At 34.5% G+C, this 22,439-nt stretch overlaps 1 protein-coding gene across 3 annotated transcripts in view; it reads right to left on the reverse strand.

Annotated features, from left to right (window-relative positions):
- Window positions 1–22,439, reverse strand: part of PPFIA2 (PTPRF interacting protein alpha 2) — a 481,896-nt gene that overhangs the window by 12,863 nt on the left and 446,594 nt on the right. For all 3 annotated transcript variants that reach the window (XM_042947253.1, XM_042947254.1, XM_042947252.1), the window contains 5 exons: window positions 20,831–21,031; window positions 12,904–12,966; window positions 11,324–11,353; window positions 9,540–9,733; window positions 5,234–5,331 (listed from right to left, as the gene is read on the reverse strand). In XM_042947253.1, the coding sequence (XP_042803187.1) occupies window positions 5,234–5,331; window positions 9,540–9,733; window positions 11,324–11,353; window positions 12,904–12,966; window positions 20,831–21,031 (586 nt within the window). The remainder of the gene's footprint in view (window positions 1–5,233; window positions 5,332–9,539; window positions 9,734–11,323; window positions 11,354–12,903; window positions 12,967–20,830; window positions 21,032–22,439) is intronic.

Below are 22,439 nucleotides of genomic sequence, written 5' to 3' on the forward strand. Positions count from 1 at the left end.
AAAGGAAAGAATGTTAACGAACTAAGAAGGAAATGTGAAAAAAAATGATAACTTTTTTTTTCTAATCCTGTAAAAAGGGAAATAAAACCCAGAATTTAATTTTATGCTAAAATTTAAGTTTTCCTGTTAATTTTTTTTTCTTTCTGAGAGAAATGTATAGCTTTTCCAGAAAAAAAAAAAAAAAAAGAATACTCTGGGATATATTCTTCAACTTCAACCATTTATCATGTTCCTCTCCCCCCATTTAAATTATAAAAGTCTGTAAAAATCAAGGTAGTAGTTGTTTTTGTTTTTGTTTTTTTGGCAGTAGCAGAGAGAGTATATATTGTTTACGTTTTTCAAAAACATTACTAATTTGTTCTAATACATTCATTTATAATCAAGTTAGGTTTTCTTGTGCCTAATATTAAAGCAATATAGTGATAACTCAGCCCAATGGAGACCCCTTATGTCATATTCTCAGCCACTGACCTCACACCAACAGTAACCAATATTCTAACTATTCTCACCGCAGATTAGTTTTGCTTTTTAGTTTTGATTTTTTAGCTTTTTATAAATAAAATTGTACAATATGCACTTTTGTGTCTACATCTTTCACTCAATATGAGATTTATCCCTGCTATAGAAATGGAAGTATCTTATTTTCATTGTTATATAGTATTCCATTGTATAATTATACCACAATTCATCATTCTACTGTTGATGGACATTTGGCTAGATTCCATCGTGGGTTATTAAGGATAGTGCTGCTTTAAATATTCATAGATATGCTAAATAAATTCCATTCTCACAATTTAAAGCCCCAGTAGCAATGTATAAAAATCTGCATTTTTACCAATACTCTGTATTTCTCAATTGTTTTATTTGCCTTTTTTAGCCATTATGGTAAATTTCTTATTGTTATGGGTTGAATTGTGTCCTCTCAAAATTCATATGTTTAAGTCCTAATCTCCTGTACCTCAGAATGTGACCTTACTTAGAGATATGGTTCTTATTGAAGTATTAAAAAGAGATTTTTAGGGTGGGCCCCAATCCAATATGATGGTTTCCTTCTAAAAATGGGAAATTTGGAAATAAGATATGCACACAAGGAAAACACCACAAAGAGCAAGGCAGAGATCAGGGTGATGTGTTCCTTGATAAGGAACATCAAGACTGACAGAAAACCACCAGAAAGTAAGGCAGTGGCATGGAACTGATTCTTCCTCACAGCCCTTAGAAGAAATGAATCCTGCTAACACCTTAATCTAGCCTCCAGGACTGTGAGACAATACATTTCTGCTGTTTTCCAGAAAAAGTATAAAGAATACTTTGGGAAATATAGTTGCTTTTTCTATTAAAACTGTAAAATAGCCTTTATTTTTAAAGAGTATTTTTTTAAGTTTTATTTATTTTGAGAGAGAGCGCGTGGGCACGAGAGAGCACATGTGCACATACGTGAGCAGGGGAAGGGCAGCAAGAGAGGGAGAGAGAGAATCCCAAGCAGACTCCATGCTGTCACCACAGAGCCTGATGTGGGGCTCGATCTCACGAATTGTGAGATCATGAACCGAGCCAAAATCAAGAGTGCAATTGATGCTCTACTGACTGAGCCACCCAGGCACTACTTAAAGAGTATTCTTAAGTTCACAGCAAAATTGAGCAGGAAGTACAGTGTTCCCATATATCCCCTGCCCCATAGATGCACAGCCTCCCTGACTATAAAATCCCTCACTCAAGTGCTACATTTGTTATGACAGACAACCTGCATTGACACAAAGTCCATAGTTAACATTAGGGTTCACGGTGGGTGTATACTCTACAGGTTTGGGCAAATGTATAATGACATGTATCCATCATTACAGTATCATACAGAATAGTTTTACTAAAAATAGTTGCCCTAAAAATCCCCTGTGCATCATTTATTTATCTCTCCCTCTCCACGAACTGCAGGCAACCACTGATCTTTCTCCTGTGTCCACAGTTTTACCTCATTCAGAATGCCACAGATTGGAATCATGTGGTATGATTCTTACAGTATAATCACATAGTACTTTTCTTTTAGTTAGTAGTACACACTAAGTCGCTCCATGCCTTTCACAGTTAGACAGCTCATTTCTTTTTAGCCATATTGAATTTTTATATACAGACCCTTCTAAATTCACATATTAATTTGAATTATATGGCATATCATTAGATTACTTGGATTTTCTATATATCTTTTCTAATCCTTATATTTTTTTAGTTAATGAAGAATATGTGAAGAAAGACCCACAATATCCTCTTCCTACAGTCTTATTACTATTTCCTGTTCCAGTCAAAGCAGAATTAATTTCTTAAGGGAGTAGGATGTTTAATGTCTCCCTCAGACTTTTGCTCTTTTTCGCCTTTCTTCATCAATGCAAGACTTCCTTAATGATCTTTAGTATATTTTATATTACACACATTTTATATATTATACTATATTATACATTATACTGTATTATATTATATATCATATTATAATATATATATTATATATATATATTCAGTAGGTCTCCCTGGGTCATTCCTAAAGTATATACTTTCCTCTGAGTTTTCTTTAGCTTGTTCTATTGCAGTGTTAAATCTCAGAAAATGGGATATAAATTGGTGAGTATTATATTTTGGTTACATTAATCGACTTCTGTTGATAACAACTGATTAGTTCCAACTGTTGGTTATACTAAACTTGCACTTCAAAAGTTGGGCAGGAACTGACAGCATCAGTTCTCCCACTGCTTTCACTAAGTGCAACACTTTTTTTTAAAAACAAATGTGACAACAATTTCCTCAAAAAATAACAAAACTGTCCAGTTTTCCTTGCATTAAGTGGATCTGCAAATAAGAAGTGTTTGCTCTTTTCTAGAGATGAGTTTATATTTTGATAGTCTAAGACATTTGTAGTTATCATATTTCTGCAAATATATCTTCGTTAAGAATGTCATTGCCACACCTGTAGTTAAGAGTCCTCAGATTTACAAAATATTTTTACAAAATAATATGTAGAAAATAATTCAACTGAGTTATAATTGAAGGTAAATACGGCACCAATCTAAGCTTTTCTTTTTCAGAACAGCAACGTACCTTTCTTTTTCATTTTGTAAATCAGATCCCTTTCTATAAATCTGTTTTCAAGCAAAATTTATGCCCTGACTTTAAAGCTTTGTAAGGATCCTCTTGACCTAAACAATAAATGGCTAGAGATCAGTGTTGACTGTTTCCTAGCAACAAATGAAATGTTAGTACATTGTTGATACTCACTCGGTCCCCTCACTTCAGAAAGCTGTTTATTAAGGTCAAGGTTAATTAACACTTCAGATAATAACAGAGACCCCTGGTCACAGTTAAGAGTTATTCCTGTAAATGTCACTGGATCAGTTACGGGAAACAGGGGTTATTTATGATCTCACTCACAACCACCCATCATATGGAGCTGTCTGTGTATAATCAAGTGAATCACAGTAGCTTTTCTTAGGGCAGTGCTCTAACCAGCAACTGCCAAATACAAATATAATATTTGGTGTAGGGCCAAATGGGTAATTCCTCCTTCTCTTTTATATCTATCTATATATGAAGCATTCTATGTGGTGAAACCAAGCATAATAAAATCTACTTGGAAAAAAAACACTTCAGACAGAAAACTGGAAGTGGTATCTCATGGGTAAAATATGTGTGCTAAAACTAAAACATCTTTTGTTAAGTCAAGCATGGACTTCCTTCAAGGGTCTTTGTGTGATCAATTAGTTCCCAAATTTCAGTTCAACTGAATGACAATGTACTGAAAACAACTTGCAGTTTCCTGGGCCCCAAAATAAAGTGAAATCTAACAACTCAATTTTGATAATGGAAAAACACTTTCTTGCTCCTAAGTAATGAGTCAAATGAACTGTTACAAGAAATCCATTGTGTGTCTATCTAGTCTCCAATGAACCATATATAGAAAAATATATCAACCAATCATCTTTGCGTGCATTGAAGCCCATTGTACTAGAATTAATGTGCTGTCCAAAAACTGCCAAAGATAAAAGTAATTTCTGATATTGTTTATCACAAATGAAAATGATAGAAGTCTAAGGTAATCTTAAAGAATAAAACAATGCTAAGCTTAAGGGGAAGGGTAACATAACATGGGGTACATACTATTTTCATATCTAAATTGGGCCCCAGAGGAAGTGAAGATGAAAACAGAGATTCATGGCTAACTGTAAACAATTAATGTTTAAACCCCTATTCAATCTGATGAAATGCTTCCACATGTCAACTCCTGGTAACAGTAAATGGTAATACAACTGATAGTTTATTTTGCTTGTATCCAAAATTTCCCACAAAAACTTTTGGTTATGTTTCCCTTAATGAGAATTTTTTCCTTTAAAAAATATAAATGGACATAAGTGGACTGATGATTTTCACCAAAAAAGACCCATAGATACTTATACCCAACAATTATATTTTCTTTCATCAACAATAATAAAAGTAATGTGGTCTCTAATAAGTATAGGATCTAACGTGTTGTTCTTTTAAACAATTCTTTCCTCTGTATATTAAGGTATTTCTCAACATTTAGAGGATTAATTATTAATATGGTGGTGTTCTAATCTTTAATAGGGAATGCCTTTTCTTATTCAAGTCAAACATTTTTGTACACATAATAGTTGCAGCAATTAGGGATGCTTCTAACCATTTATTTGACTTAATAATTATAGCTAAAATTATCAATGGACTAGTTTCATTTATAGGTGGGAATCTCTATTGTAACTTCTATATAAAATCCCTACATAATATCTCTGTAACTATTGTACAAAAATAACATTTCTAAGCACTGCAATAAAATTCAAATGATACACACCAAAGATGAACTACTATAAATAAATTATATACCATGTTTCTCTGAATCATATGAGAATGTTCTATTAAAAGTTTGACAAAAATATCTGCATGGAGGCATCTTTAGGACAAACAGAATGTATAATTAATAGGTTCAGAGGAATAAATGTCAATTTAAAAAATCAAGAATATGTCTTAGATGGGATATTCACCTTATAAAGTGATGATACCCTTTCAATGTTTCAATCACAAAAGTAATGAAAAAGAAATAATGATGACACTATTCCAGCCAAATACTTATGCTACTTAGTGACCACTGTTAACATATAAAGCATTTTAGGTTCATAAAAGTGAAAGCTATCCCCTCTCCCCCCAAAAAGGTATTTGCTATGAAAGAAAGACATATTACCCTTTATTTCATGTTGGCTTGCTTCTCGTCTTCTTTCTAGTTCTTTTCTGTCATAATTTAACCTCTTTAAACACATAATTCCATATTGTAAACTTGTTCTGTTATTTTTTTTAAAAAAAGAAGAGAAAACAAATTGAATTTACTCAGCAGATAATGCATGTTCTTTGATTAAGCATAGTTAACATTTTGCACTACTTCTCAGGGCAACAGAATAATAAATTACGTTTGTAATTAAATCCTTTAGTACTGGAGGGAAATAAACTGCAGTTATTCTAAGCACACAGTGTTTCTGAAGAGTAAAAATATTAATTTCAAAATAAGAAAACCATCCTTCTTAAAATGATTATGGATTATGTTGTTCATCCATATGTCTTTGTCTTCCATCAGGCCGTCTTGACATTATTTGCTGACAAATGAACATTTCACTCATTTGGAAAAAAATTAAAGTCGCTAATATGAAAATAGGACGTAATTTATGAGAAATGAATACTTTCTTCTTAAGCTGCTGAGAAAAATAATATAAAAACATGAATAAGTTAAAATAAGATAGAGAACCACATACCAAAATGAATAGCCACCACCTCTCAGTGATACAGAAGTATGTGAAAGAAATAGGTCACCAGACATGAAACTCCCTGTGGAAAGGATATCGTGGAAGAACAGAAAACTGACTGTCCTTAAACGATCAGGTGGGAGAGAAAGAGTCAATAAAGAAAATGGAGCACCATGAACACAGGGTTGCCAATGAAATTTTAAATGCGTGGTGATAGTGAGACATACTGTACAGTGTTGGGAATCCATGATAGGAAGTAAGGAGGAATATGGGGACATATATACGGGGTAACATAATGGGGTAACATCAAGGAAAGCTTGCATTCAGCGAAAGCGCGGAACACATGCAGGTGATTGAGAAGCACTGAATGGTTTCACAGGGAAAGAGATGATCATAATAACATTTGCTATCAGGTTAGTCTTCCTTAGACCAAAATGATCATTTCAGTTTAAGAAGGCTAACCTGGTAGCAAAATCAGAGAGAGAGAAAATAGGTAAACCTAGGAACAGGGCAACCAATTAAGGGGTCAATGCTGTGAAAATAAAGGGCAGAAAAAGGACAACTGCCATGAACATATGAAGCAAATCCAGAAACTAGAGATGTTCAGAGAGAAGAAAGGGGAAGACATGGTGATATTAGATATAAAGGATGTGACAGAGTGCAATAGGAAAAGAAAACTATCTAGGCTTATTAGTGATTTCTGGTTTAGAAATACACACAAATTTAGACATACACACTGGCCAGGTAATGCTGAAGCACTGTATACATTTCTAAGCCTTTCATTTTAATAAGGACAATGTTGAGTTAAAATATTTCAGAATCGGAGGAAACTGGAAAAAAATTCCAAGTGTTATGGGCTGAATTATGTTCCCCCAAATTCAAATGTCCAAGCCTTAATCCCCAGTATTTCAAACGTGAACATATTTGAAGATAGTGTTTTTAAAAAGGTAATTAAGTTAAAATAAAGCCCATAGGGTGGGTATTATTCCAGTCTCACTGGTGGGTGTTTTCACAAGAAGAGGAAAGTTGGACATGCAGAGAAATCAGGGGTGAACACACAGAGGAAACACCATGTTAAGGATGCAACAAGAAGGCAGTCATTTGCAAGCCAAGAAGAAACCAATTGTGCTGACGCCTTCATCTTGGATCTCTAGATTCCAGAACTGTGAGAAAATACATTTCTGTGGTTTACGCTACCCAGTCTGTGGTATTTTGTTATGGTAGCCCCAGCAAACTAATTCAGTGGAAAAACAGAAAATACTAATGTAATAACAGTCATAGACATTAGGCAGCTTGAGGTTAAACCAATGGCTTTTGGCTAATTTCTGCCAAGTTTTTATAGGTAATATAAAACGGTACCAGAAAGATGATACATATTATTATTACTTTAGCATCTGTGAGATGAAAAACTGGGCCATAAAGACAGCGGGATGCACTGTGTAGTCAGTACTACCTGCTTTAAGTCTGAATTAGGCATGGTGCAGAGATGAAGCTTGTATATTTCCCAGAACAAAAAGAACCCGGCTGTTTCAGTAATTTTTATTAAAAGAAAAAAACTTGGGGCGTCGGAGTGGCTCAGTTGGTTAAGTGTTCGACTTTGACTCACTCACGATCTCACAGTTTGAGCTGGAGCCCCACACTGGGCTCTCTACTGTCAATGCAGAGAAACTTCCAAGCTCTGTCTCCCTCTCTCTGCCCCTCTCCCACTTGCATTCGTTGTGTGCTTTCTCTCTCTCTCAAAAATAAATACACATTAAAAAAATTTGACCATTGTAATAATCATTTTTACCATAATGTAAAACAATTAAAAGTCAATCTAGTGGGATGCCTGGGTGGCTCAGTCAGTTAAGCATCTGACTTTTGATTTTGGCTCAGACAGTGATTTCACAGTTCCTGAGTTTGAGCCCTGCATGAGGTTCTGTGCTGACAGTGTGGAGCCTGCTTGGGATTCTCTCTCCCTCTCTCTCTGCCTCTCCTCCCCAACTCAAAATAAATAAATGAGCTTAAAATAACCCCATAGATTTAAAAAAAGTAAATCTAGTGAAGAATGGAAAATAGGCACAAATATGCCATCAAAGATTTTAGTATTCAAACATCTAATACGACCACACAAAATTTGAGGGCCTAAATGTTCAGTGACAAGGAACTCACTACCTAACAATGTGTATACTATATGGCAAATGAGAGTTATACAGAGCTCTCTTTTGGACAGAAATCATTCACCCTACTACCTACACATCTGAACTAGAAAAGTACATGTTCAACAGAGCAAATATTATTCTTCTAGCATGTAATAATATCAAAACATGGGAAAACATATAAAGTCTACCCTTATTCAAGCTAAATGTCTTCAATTTTTTCAACTTTTCCACCGGGATTTTACCAATCAGTAACAATTTAATGCCCATAAATTAATAGTTTCTTGTTGTCATTTCACCACGTGGTAGACTTTTATTGTATCTGCCAAAAACCACAATCTAAATATGCCCTGTGAATCCATTAAACAAAACTGAGATTTTAGTGCCATCTATATATTGTATCTTTTTTCACTTGATCTACTTTTAAATCATGGATTCCCCATCTAGCATTTTAATGGTATTTAAATTTATACCATATTTATCTCTACTAAATTTAACCCAACAGTATCAACAACTGTGTTAAGATTCAAAACATCTCCATAAGTTTAATCAAAGAGGTCCGGTTGTTATCTCTTTATCCTATCTTTATGTCATCAACATATCTGATATTTATAACTTTTTTATTTCAGTCACTAATTAAATGTTGGATAGGATGTAATCAAATAGGGTTTTATAAGCCAAATAACCTAGATTTATATGTATTAATTTACCATCATAATAATCTGTATATGAAACCATAAAACAAACTCTTAACTACAGAGAACAAACTGAAGATTGCTGGAAGGGAGTTGGGTAGGGATGGGCTATATGGGAGATGGACAGTAAGGAGGGTACTTGTGATGAGCACTGGGTGTTATACGTAAGTGATGAATCACTACATTCTACTCCTGAAACTAATATTACACTGTATGTTAACTAACTGGAATTTAAATAAAAACTTGAAACAAAAAAGAATCATAATCCAGCTGACAATTTTTCACATAACCTACAAAGATATCAGCATGACATTTATGACATGATATTATAACAAGCTTCTTTTTACCGCCCTAGATGGTAAACTACCTGAAAAGAGAGGTTGCATTTTATTCATCTGTGTGCTTATAGCTGTCTCACAATCCATTCAGTATTTTTTTCTGAGAATTAATACACAAAGAAGCAAAAATATATTAAAAGCTTCTTATGAGAACAAAAGAATTTGTCTTCAGAGAATTCCTTCTCAAATTTTTTCTAGTATGTATCTAAATTATATAATTGGTAACCACATATACTAATAGAGTTGCAACTGACTTAATTTTAAAATTCTTATTAAATAATTTTCTAATATAAAAACATATATAGATACAAATCACAAACATGGAATTTCTTAAAGAAAAAAAAGATTTATGTTGAATGAGAATTGTGTATATGTGCAGTTCCATAAACTTTGGGCTCATAGTACGTACACAGCTCTACGTTAGATAGTCCCTGCAATTTGCTGCATGAAAATATTTTGCCAAGTATATGTACACAGATGTCTTGAATAGCACACATTCTCTATTTCCTAGACATCTCTTTTTGTTGTAGTAAGGTATACATTATTTGTTTCATTTTAATTACTGTTTGAAAAAAAACCTACCGATGGAAACTATCCACCATTTTTAAATGGACACGGAGATCTTTTTTTGTTAGGTGATCTAACATTCTTGCATCTACCAAGCATTCCATAAAATAACTTCTGTATTGAGGTAACCCCAGGCTGGGAAGCCATTCGTTTCCAATCCACTCGTGGTTCATATCTCCATATGCCAGAGTCTGTAGAAAAACCGGACACTAGAATTGTTTTATAGCAGTCAAGTTTCTTAGCCAAAAAAATGAGATGGTAATAGGAGGATACTGTATATTATTATAACTAACATTTAATTACTATGATATATAGGACAAAAGCAAAAATAATACTTAGACTCTAAGTATTTGATTTAATTTGGTATCAAATGGAACTCTGGGTACATGTATCATGGTACCCACCTCTAGAAAATAACTGTGTTCACTTTATATTCTCAAAAGAAATTACATTCTATACAAACATGCATTTTTAAATTAAAAAATCGAATTAAGGGTATAATATAAATGCTTAGCTTAAAAATTCTTTGTATAGATAGGTTTATTTAATTTATTTTTATCTGTCAGCTAATACTCCACCATTTCCTTCTCTTCGAGGATACTACTACCATTGTTATGGTATAATGGCAAATCTCAATGTGAAAATAGAAACCTCGGTAAACAAATAAAGAAAGGAGCAACAAGGCTAGAGAGACAGAATGCTGAAGCTTTGTGTGGACCATGTTGTTATCTGGTGAAGCATGCAGCCAGTATTCCAGAAAGATCATTGGAAAGAATCAGTCTCTTTTTAGAAATCAATCAGTATAGGTTCTGTATTTTAGAAGCAGGATATGATAAAAAAATAAAGACAAGTAATCTAATTCTTTAATATAACAATATGAACAAAGTCATCTAACCAAACATTGCTCATAACAGCCAAAATAAAAACTAAAGTCAACCACCCTCTCTAAACCTATTTTTAAAAAGGACTACTACTATCTATTAATTTTACTATGTCTTTGATTCAGTTTTTTATGGTACAACAAATTCACAATTGCGATCATAACATGTATTTCTACTGAAAATCTTAGGTGCTCCCTTTCTTTTGTGTATTCTTGAAAATGATGAAATTCGAAGCAAAATCAAAACCAAATACCACCCTAATTTACGGAATGTTTAAATACAGGTCCTAGCAATCAATACTGCCAAAATTTTCCTTCCAGCCAGAGATCTGAATCACATGCGCTATTCCACGCATTAATTCTTTTCAGTTGTGCGTCACGTGGAAATGCTGACAAATGTTCAGCTCCCTTGCAAACGTACAGACTCGTTCAAAGTCCATATGCTTGCGTCATAGCGCCGTCTCAATTAACGGACGTCAGTTCTGACTTGCAGTCACAATGCTGACACATGTTCCTCCGACCCCAGTCCTCCCACACTTTCCGTTATACTTTAAAGCAGATGTTTAATAAGGTATTTTTTTAATGCCTCCCCCCCTTTTATATATCCAACTTGAATGACTCCTGATTAAATATATTCAGGGGCGATTTCAGAGACATTTAAATTATAGTTCATTCTTTGGAAAAGAGAGAGATAATTTCCCTTTCCGAAAGAGGCCACATATGAAATGATAATCATTTTCTTTGCAAAATATGGTGATTTTAAGAAGACATATATAGTATTACACATAATAAATTCAAATATACCTATTAGCCTAATCCTAAGCTAAGTGAAGGTTTATAATATTAGGACATACTACAGTTTCTTACTTTATATCCTCATAGCGTACTAAATGGTATTTAAAGCATTTGAATTTCCTACCTGGGCCCAGCTTCCTTCCTCAGATTCTTTCTGTGTTAGCAGCAGAAAATGATTAATAAAGCAGATAAATATAAATTAATCTCAAATGAAGATAGTAAAATTTATCTAGCAGAAGCAAACTTGTTATTGAAAATGTTAATTATGACATAAATAGATAAATACATGGATCCTTATTCAAATCCACAGCAATCAGGTTAGCAGTTCAAGGGCAACTACAAGGACAACTACATGGTTTCTAGTTAATTCCAGTTAAATATACACACATATGACATATGGGGTTTTCATGATACATTTGATCTGGTCATTCCAAAACTTTTCATTCTTAAAAGTGTGTAGCTTTCCAAATGTAATGAGCTATAATAAAAATTTCTGATTATATGTATACAAATATACAATACACATATATGCATATATACATACACATATACACACATACATTTAAAATAAAGAAATCTTATATAAAGTAAATTCATGTGCAAAAAGTAACTTTTTCCCTCTAACAAAGCTTTGTGGTAATCCAGTAGATTTCAGCAACAGTCAACAACAAACAAAATTAAACAACAATAAAACCAAACACAACAAATTGAACTAGAAATGTAATTAGGAAACATTGGCATTTTTACCCTTCATAAAGTAGATAGTTGATTTTTTGAATATGGATAAAACCAAAAGGACATTAAATTAAAAGAAGCTGCTAAGAATAAAATATATGACATACTTTGTTACTCTAAATGAAAAATGACTACATATAACATTATAGTGTTAAAAGCTGACAATTAATCAAAGTCACAAAAAAAACTTTTCAAGCCTGTATTTGAAAATCAAATGAACAGAACATTTTGGGGAGGGGTTGGTTTAAGCTCTGTATTGGTAAAGTACAAGAAACTAAATTATTCCATTAAAAATGAGTATTCAGGGGCACCTGGGTGGCTCAGTCAGGTAAGCATCCAACTCTTGATTTTGGCTCACGGTTTGTGAGATTAAGCCCTGTGTCTGGCTCTGTGCTGACAGTGCAGAGCCTGCTTGGGGTTTTCTCTTTCCCCGTCTCTCTGTGGCTCCCTCACTCACACTCTTTCAATTGGGTAGGGTAACATGTACTACCTGTGAATATGCCCAATACTAAGTGATATCTGTTACTAAAAAATTCCCAATGTCCCAAAATGGATAAAAAAGTGTTTTTAAATTCTTGGGGTGCCTGGGTGGCTCAGCTGGTTGAGTGACCGACTTCGGCTCAGGTCATGATCTCACGGTCGGTGAGTTCGAGCCCCGCCGTCGTCGGGTTCTGTACTGACAGACTGACAGGCTCAGAGCCTGGAGCCTGCTTTAGATTCCTTGTCTCCTTCTTTCTCTGCCCGTCCCCCACTCACACTCTGTCTCTCTCTCAAAAATAAACATTAAAGTTCTTTTTTTTTTTTAATATCCAAGTGCAGTAAAATAAAACCTTCATGAAAATGTTGGTTTTCATGCATATCACTATGTCAACATACCCATTACTTTGATCTGTCACAAACAAGATCGTTTTTCACCCAAACAGCAGCAAAATAACATTTCTTCATGTTCAACAAAGGCGTAAGACTAACCGTTTTCGCTGGAGCGGCAAGATTTTCCATTTCTTCATGGGTCACCCAAACGTTGCCTGAAGGCTAGTGAGGCGGTTCAGGGGAAGCGGCGGGGTCCACAGGAGGGAAGCAGTGGTAAAGAAGAAAGGCAGCAGGACTGTAAGTTAACAGCAACACGACATGCTCTTGCCTCTATGGCATGCACAGGAGAGACAGCATTGCTGGTTTGCTCAGAGCTCCCTTTTTCTTCTACTTAAAAAAGATTAGATAGAAAGAGGCATGCTGTGAAGCTCATGTGGGATAGATTTAAGATGATACTCTTGCAATTATTAATCGGGAAAAAGGCTAAATCACAATTTGCATTGCAAAGGTATGTAGCTATTGGATCCATTTTTTTTTTTTTTCAATCATGAAGAACTGATTACATTTGATCTGTGGAGGAACGTATTTGTTTTTTCTTCAGAAAACAAAGGCACAGGTACTTTGCTGTGTGATTACCAATATTTCATTCACAAAGGTTTGATTCTTCAATGTCCTTGAAAAAAGAAAATTTGTTGTCAATAGAAAGTTGAAAGCACTATCATCACGTGTCTGGAAAGTAATATCAGCTTTTCCCAAATGATTTCTTCCTTTTACAATTCAGTAGGTATGTTGTGTTCTTATATTCTTATAGAAAAAAAAGAAGTGAAATGCTATTTTTAATTTAATAAAGGGTATTTTTTCAACCTTGCTAAATATTGTTAGAAATTAAAAAAGCTAGGCTTCCTAATTTCTCAGCAGTGTGCTATACGATTACAGAGAAGAACATGATATATATGTATATATATACGTATATATATATATATACGTATATATATAAAATTCCCTCCAGCAGGCACTATTCTTTTATAAAGTCTCATTTGCTTTCTAAATAAGATAACCCATGATACTTGTTCTAGACACTGAATGATGTACAATTTCTAAACTAAAGTCCAGTCAGTAACATACAGATCAGACATTTTGTTGATGATAATGGCCCCTGGGAACCACTTCCTATTAAATTCCACTATTTCACTGGGAAATCCTTATGAACATAGCAAGCTTCTACAAATATGTCCATCCTATAGTTACAATGGAATTAATATTCTATGCATTGCTTACTACTTGTTTTGGAAGGGGTCTAGAATCTGAAGTAGCTAAGTTGATGCACCAACATGAGCCTCCACTATAAATCACTCTGGCCTCTTCTACCAACACATATAGCATACATGTTAATTTTCCTTCTCTTACAAATTATGTAATTCAGTATAATTTGAAAAATAATTACATATAAACTAAATTGATGAGTATAAATCAATAAAAGAGAAATTTCATTAGAGAATTATATATATGAGTAATGAGTAATATAGAATGAGCATTTATATATATATAGTTGAGTAACAAAGGGGAGTTAAGTAGTAAAAATCCCAGAGGATAGTCATCATATGTGCAAAATTTGTATGGTAAAAAAAATTCTCACTTTCCTACCGTTTTGGAATTTAGAGTATATCTGCATTTTTCCCCTATAAGATAAAACTATGCACACCTATAAACTGTATTTAGAATACAGAGGTCATCCATGTTACTAAGAGCCCCTCCCCTCTACTCCTAGCTTTTGGGAATGGTGCTCATTATAAACAAAGAGGCACATGAGTGTATGAATCATTAAATCACTTGGAATAAATAGCTTTTATTAACTTTGTGTGTGAGGAGTGTACTATACTAAAAACTCATGTGTCATGCTCATGTGGCACATGCCCTTTATACCCAGTGACCACAGTGCTTTGCCTGAGTGGCTGTGCTGTTTGTTCAAAATGAGCTATTTTAAATGAATTTCCTCTCAGGTACTCACCACCTGAGCCACCTTAAGCCAGTCTCCTTTTACAATGATTTCTGTAGCTTCTATCTTAACTGTGAATCCAAATAATTAAGAGCTTCCTCCTTCTACAAGAAACTTGACCAGTATTATCTCATACTGGAATTCATACCTGTATAATCTCTTTCACGGTTTATCTTAAAGTGTATATTTACCAGTTTATCATCATATTGTGGAATAGGCAAGATGCTGGAAGTCATTGGTTTTATCTTTAGCTTTACATGCAAAGTAAGTATATATGCAGGGCAATCTTCTAAAGTATGGTTGGCAACCTTTCCTAAGTTGTATGTTAGTCGTTATCCTTTGATCTTCAAGTTTTACTTGTGAGGCGCACTGCCTGCTCCAGAATCTGGTGAAGGAACTCACAAAATAGCTTCTGCACAACCCAAACATTTAGACATTAGTGTAGGTTTCAACAAGTCGATTTTACAAGCAAGCCCATGCACAGAGGGCCAAGTATTCAGATTCCTTTCTCTTCAGCACCAGTTAAAGGTATGAAGCTTTCACCTGGGTGAGTCATAAAGTGGTGCTTCGGAGCAGAAGCATTTCAGTGAAGAGTGCCTCTTAGATAAGAGCTGGAGTGGGAGACTTTGAGCAGCCAAAGGACAGAGGATACTGTGTCGGGGGCCAAAGATAAAGAGTGAGAAAAAATAGCTTGGAAAAGCAGAAAGGACACGGATCATGCAATTTGGGTGTGGTTCTCTGCGAACCGTTGAGAATTACTCATTCCTTGGCAGTCCATGCTGTAGCCCCTAATATCTTAGCTGGAGAATGCAAATCTGTAGTCATTTGTGCGTGCGTGTGTGTGTGTGTGTGTGGTTCATAGTCTGCATCTAAAAGGTGATTTCTAAAATTTCAACTATCTGAAAATTTACTAAATTATAATCAAGAGGCTTGAGGTCTACTATGCCACTTTTTAATAACTACCCTAGGACTTTCCCTAACCTCTCTAAATTTTAGATTCAACATCTGGTAAGTGGGCTAAAAATATACTTCATCCTAGAAAAAAAATATTGAAAAGTTTAAGCTATGATATTGCAAATTCTGATACAGGCCTGAGACTAGGATGAGGCGGATGGGATGCCAAGGGAACTCCATTCAAGGATGCTCTCACTTTCCTGGCAGTGCAAATGCAAGGTCAATACCCGACAGTGCGTGCCTCCCTCAGTTTTGTGTTTGACATGCCTCGATTGCCTCACCTTTGTCCAACTAGAGTAGAATATGGATATAGTATTATCAAATGAGAATTGGGAGGAAAATTCCTAAAGGATGTTCGGTATTAAAGCACTTACCTAATTAAATCATTCAGGAGAGATTTACGACATGAAAATAAATATTAAAATGAGTTTAAAGGATAAATCATGAAAATTAATTGTGGGAAAATAATTAATTCTCTTGCCGTCAGAAATATAAAATAAGTAAAGCAGTCAGACCTCAGAATGATCCTAAACCTTACCTGCCTGGTAGTAACTTCTGTTACTTCCTAGGTCATTTTGCAGTATTTTTCTACTTTATAATTGAGTTACAAAGTAAATAAGCTTGAAATTTACTTTTTACAACCAAAATGGCCTAGATTCACATGTCTCCCTTATCTGAATTTATGTTTCTCAGTATGAGAAGATAAATACTTCTCATTATAATAAGACTAGTATTGGTACAATGATCCCTCACTTTATTATGAGGTTACTAATAAAGAAAGGAGGAACCAAAGCAGGCTGGAAGAATGCTGTAAAAGAGAAGAAAACAGAGTGCAGGAAGGAGTGTGTACTTATTATTAGCAGCATAAACTCGGGTAAACCACACAGCAGTGTGACCTTAGACAAGTCACTTTACCTCTCTGTATATCAGTTCTTCCCATCTATAAAACAGATGTGATAAAAGTACTTATCTCATAGGGTTGGGCTTATATGAGTTATTACATGTAAACAGCATGTGACACTTAGACATCCAATGATGTCGGATATTACCACAATTTCTTTAGAAATTTACTACAGTTTCATTAGGATTTTGTTAAGCAATCTCCACTCAAGTAAGTCTTTCATTTAATAAATGCTGTTTCTCCTGTACATTATACCGACTGATTCCTATTTTATGCCTTACATTCCTACTCAAATTTGCTGAATTCTATGTTCCCAAACCTATTTATTTCTACTGCACTATTTTTTAATTAGGCAATTGAAATATATACTACATAAAACAAAAATGAATTTGGCTCATGTATGAACACTAAGTTGAATTATTTGGAAAGACCAGTATAGGCAAACCTTAACACATTGCTATCAATGAGATACAACTTAATCAGTCTGGGGGAAAAAACTGTAAATGTTCAGGAGAATCTTGCACTCCAACAGAGCTTTTTAAGTATCTTAAAGTTATCACATTAAAAAGACACTCAAACTAGAAAAATTGAAGATGTTTTATAGATGAAGTTATAAAAGAAAGATAATGCCGAACTCCAGGCACTGGAATTGTACTCAAAGAAAAGTCCTAAGTGTTTCATCTAAATTTGCAAATGCCTGAATATTTACATATTTTTATCAAAGATAAAATATTTAAAGCATGTACTTATTCTTTATGACATCCCCCTATAACCAAATATTTCATTGGACTGATATCTCCATCCCTATTCTATGAGGTAAGAGACCTTCCATTGTAACAGCAGCTCAGAAGAAGAAACAGAAAGCTGGAAGATTACGGTTGGCCCAAGAAAATAATAAATGTGAACATTAGATTTTCCTTTTGGTGGTTCAGCCCATTTCATGTAGACAAGAAAGGAGGCAGAATTAGAATTTCTTTTTGGGTAGAAAATTAAAAAAAAAACCCAAGTGAAGTAATTTGTCTTTTTCTCTTGAGAATTTGAGGAAATAAGCAAGATACACCTGACTGAGGAACTCAAACCCAAACCTAAACACACAGAAACACCTGTATGACCTGAACTAGTCACAGTGTTCTGGGAGACATAATACCATTTCCTTAAAAAAAAAAAAAAAAAAAGACAACCTGCTTTTTTATGTTTTTAAAATGTGAATCCTAATATATAATTTTATGTGATGACTTTAGTCTTCACTTTATATGGTGTATTCATTAATAACAATTTATAATCACCTGTTTTGCAAAGCAAATAGTATTCAAAATATATTAGAAAATGAATAAATACTTCCATGTAGGTGGAGTAAAAGGAAGAAAACCTACTCAGTAGATCATTTTTAAGACAAATAGATACAACTTATCTTTTATGTAATTTGTATTAATATTTGGTAAAGGGCATATATATCCTCTCTGAATAAAGAATTTTACACATTAATAAAAAGAGGTATAGTCCTAGAATTCTTTAGAAAAATTGAAGAGATTACTAACAGGTAATTCATTTAAATACCAAATCAATAAGCATATGAAAAAATTTTAACTGTAGTAGCATTTTTAAAAATATAAATTTAAGCAGCATGATAATGCTGATGAAAGGATGAAGAAAAGGCTACCCAATATAATTTAACAATTAAGATTGAAAAGTAATAAGAATATAAAAACCCTATATACAAATATTGCTATGGAAGTAATCAGTTTATGCAACAATATAACTTCATGTGTATCCACTACGGTATTGTGAATAACAATGAAAATTGTCAAATAGGCAAGATGTCCAACATTAGGGATTTGGTTAAATACATTATGGTATTTCCATGAAGCAGTTATTCAGCAATTAAACATGATATTACAATTGCATATTTAATAAAGTGAGGAAAATGCTCATGCTATATTATGAAGTTTTAAAAAGAAAAATATAAAATATGATATGAAATAATTCATTTTCATAAACAGATGAAGAAAATAGACTGAACTGAAAGTTAATCTGTCCAAAAGTGAATATTGAAAAAAAATAATTTTTAATAATTAATACTATATTACCTGTCTTTGAAATGTTAAATCCTCTTTGAAGCCTTATTAGGCCAGAAATGGTTTCCCCTTCTTTGGAATTCCACAACTCTTTGCTTCTACCTAACACTGAGGAATTAAACTATATCATCTCCTACTTAATCTAGTGGTGAACAAGGCTCACCTTCTTTACCATAGTTATCCTTTCTGAAGTCAGGATATTTTATATCCTCTGTAATAGTTGGTAGAGTGACTTACTTATACAATCACCACTTTTAGGATGAATTTTACTGACCACTCTCTACAATTTGCCAGGCACTGAATTAAGACTTGGGGACTATGGAAAACTGATAATATCTTTGGTTGGCTTAGAACAGGATAAATTAACAAGAGAAAATTATAAAATGGCTTTTGTAAGCATACAGAGTGGTAATTCGGGACGGGAAGCAAACCAGATTTTGGCGCCTGGTGAAAGATTTCTCAAGAAAAAACATTCAAGATTCATTCAATGAAGGATGAGTTGGGGAAGGACAGTGATCCTGGAGTGGGGAAAATGTTTCAGTCACAGCACAGAGCAACTACAAAAGCTCATAATTACCCAAGAGCATAAAAGTTTAGCAAAGTGAAATTAGTTCTGTGTCGTTGGGGTCCTGACCTGAGGAGGTGAAGTTGAGGCTAGATCGTGAAGAGTCTCATAAATTCTCTTCACATTTGACTGTCCTTTAAACAACTGAATATGCTTTTACTTTTAATAGTCTGTGATTTAAATTTCTTAAGTTCACTTAGACATTTTTAGAAAAACAGTGCTCAATTATTCTATTTTCCAGTAAGAAATAAATGGATTAGGATGCTAAATAAAAATATAAAGCATATGCTACTTTTCATCTTGAAATTGGGACTTCAAATGTTCTTAATGTTGCATTTTTAGCAATTATGCATGCATTTGCTCTTAGGAAAAGAGTGCTGATATAAGCCAGTTGTGATGCTTCTCTGTCAGTTGGAAATCATGCAGGAAACTCTATCAGATCTGAATTCAGCTTACAATACCTATTTTAATGGCCTACTCAGCTTTTATTTTAAACATATCCTGTGTTATTTTTTAGCTTGAGTAGTATTTTAGCTATAGTATACAACATTATTTACATTTAATGTTATACATAAGAGTTCGTTAAATTATAGATTTTTTTCTACATCTTATTTAGAAAGAAGTTAAAAGGGAATTATACAAGAAAGATAAAACCTTTTTAAAGTTGACCTGGTATTTCTGGCATTAGAATCTGGAATACTGGGAAGGAATGTAAAGATAGATACAATAAACATGAAGCTAGTTCTTCAAAGCTGTTTAAGACCACACGGAAAAAGTAAACTCAAGTTAGTTTTGTTCCTGAAAGTTGCAGTAAAGTAATACCACTTTTCTATCTCTTACCTGCTACTCAAATTTCCCTCATTCTTCCATATTTTATTGTTCTGCATTAAGAATAATAAATTTCCCAATTTCTCTGAGATCAGAGAAATTCAGTTAACGTCAGAAATCATATCCTTTACCAGCAAAAGACATAATTCAGAAATGGACTAAAGAAAGAATGAATATTATGTGAGTTGTTCTTACTATATGGATCTGTCATTTGGCATGCATTTTTTAGACATTTTGTTCTTTCCTAACATTAGGATAGGAACAAAATTACAGAAGAATAGGGATTTATAAATGAGAAACAAATAGAATTTGAAGGAAGGTATTCCACTTGGTACCTATAAAATATCAAATATGTGCATACTTTCATAATTGTGGAAACTGCTTAAGCTAAGCACTGTATCTTCCAAAAGCACTAACGCCAACAACTCATCTCCTGAGATACTGGATGTTGCCTTTTTTTAAAAAGGGGAACATCCTAAAAAAGAGTAAAATTGGGGTCTTCTTGGCTGGGAGAAAAACCTAGACTTCCGTTAGAGACTAGCTCAAAAGCCTATCTTGGTTTCAGCCTTCAAGTCTGATAGGAATCACAGCTCCTCACTTGAAAACCTATTAAAAGTAGCAGCAAGGTTAATGAAGAGCAAGTGAAATCTCTTCAGAATAATTCATGCTGACATTGAAATGTGTGCTGCCACAGTCTCGCTCTGTGGACTTAGAGAGGCTGCTACTTGCCCAGCACTGGGAGAGGGAAGGAGCTCAGCTTGACTCACAGTTCGGGATGTCGGAGGAGCTGAAGGACTCGTTAGGGAAACCATCTCCTGGATTGCTAATCGCAGCTTTAAGCGATGCAGGGGATTGCTGATTCCAATTTCTCTCTGGATCTCAGTGTCTGATAAAGCAGACATGATGGCACCACTTTTCACGTTGGCTCGGCAGGCTGCTACATACCAAGCAGGCATTCCCAACCAGAGCTGTTGGATAGGGAACAAATACATACACAGGTTATACCAATAGTTACACAGTTTAGTGTCTTATGTGCCAGGCATTTTCCTAAGTACCTTACATGTGTGAACTGTTTTGTTGCCCACACCCCAAAAGATAGATGCTATTATTATTTCCCCCAGATGACACAGAGCCACAGAGGCATTAAGCAATTTCTTTAAAAATATCAGCTAGGCAGTGATGGAAAGGAAGATTTGAAATCAAGTCTCCAGGGTGTCCAATTTAACAACTAATTTATATTATTAGGCTAAACATAATAGGTGCACATCACCAAATCCAGCCCTGCACGCCCCCCCCCCCCCCGCCCCCGTGGGTTTAAGGGCAAGAACAGCCACAAGCCGCATTTGGTGAAGACTCAATCGACGTTTGTTTAATGTGTGGTTTCAATTTATAATTCTCCTTCGGAATTCTGAGTGCAAAGAAATCCAGCTGCCCTGATAAGAGACTGAAGCCTGTATTGCATGTAGCTAGACCCCTTTCTCATGTGATAGTTGTGTGAACTTAATTTGATGTCCTGCACGAACAAAGTTTTGGAGAACAAAATGATATGCTAAAGGAAGAGGCTAAAGCTATAAACATCTGGAAAACTTTAGGCAAAGAGAGTAACTAAATGAATAATGCATTAGAAATTAGGGATTCCAATTTTTCAACTTTGTTAAGATGCTCTTGAAAGACAATCGAATCAGTAGTGCAAGGAGCACAGCACAGTGTCTGCACACACCTTAAGCACTGGGTGAATGCCAACTCACATGGATTGTGTTGCAGCATTTGAATTACACACACTTAAAAATGGAATATTCTCTCCATTCTCCCTCCCCACCATCACTAGATAGGAGTAAGAAGCAAGGCACATGCGAGTAAGCAGTTTAAATCTTGGTCTTTAAGTGTCCAAAATATTGATTTTTTTTGGACTATTTGTTGACATGAATAGACTGAGCAAAAGGGAGAGAACATGAGTAAGAAGAGTGACAGTAAGAGAAAGAAGAAAAGGTATAAACCAGCAAAAGTCAATGCCAAGAGCTCTGGACTAGAAGGCTGGGCTCTAATTCCTTCAGTGTCACTGGTGAGTCCTGTAACTTCTCTAAGCCTCAGTTTTACTTTCCTCATTTGTAAAACAAAGAAATTCAGCTTTATTATTTCCAGGGCATTTTGGTAGGCAGCTTCTAAGAGGATCTTTGGGATTTCCTCTTCCTGATATTGTTTTTTCTTTTTAAGATTTTTAAAAAAATGTTTATTTTTATTTTGAGAGAGAGAGAGAGAGGGAGAGAGAGAGAGAATGAGAGCACACCAGTGGGGGGAGAGACAGAGAGAGAGGTAGAGAGAGAATCCCAAGCAGGCTCTGCACTGTCAGCGCAGAGCCCCACACGGGACTCGATC

This window comes from Panthera leo, chromosome B4, assembly GCF_018350215.1.
Source record: "Panthera leo isolate Ple1 chromosome B4, P.leo_Ple1_pat1.1, whole genome shotgun sequence".
Taxonomy (NCBI): Eukaryota; Metazoa; Chordata; class Mammalia; order Carnivora; family Felidae; genus Panthera; species Panthera leo.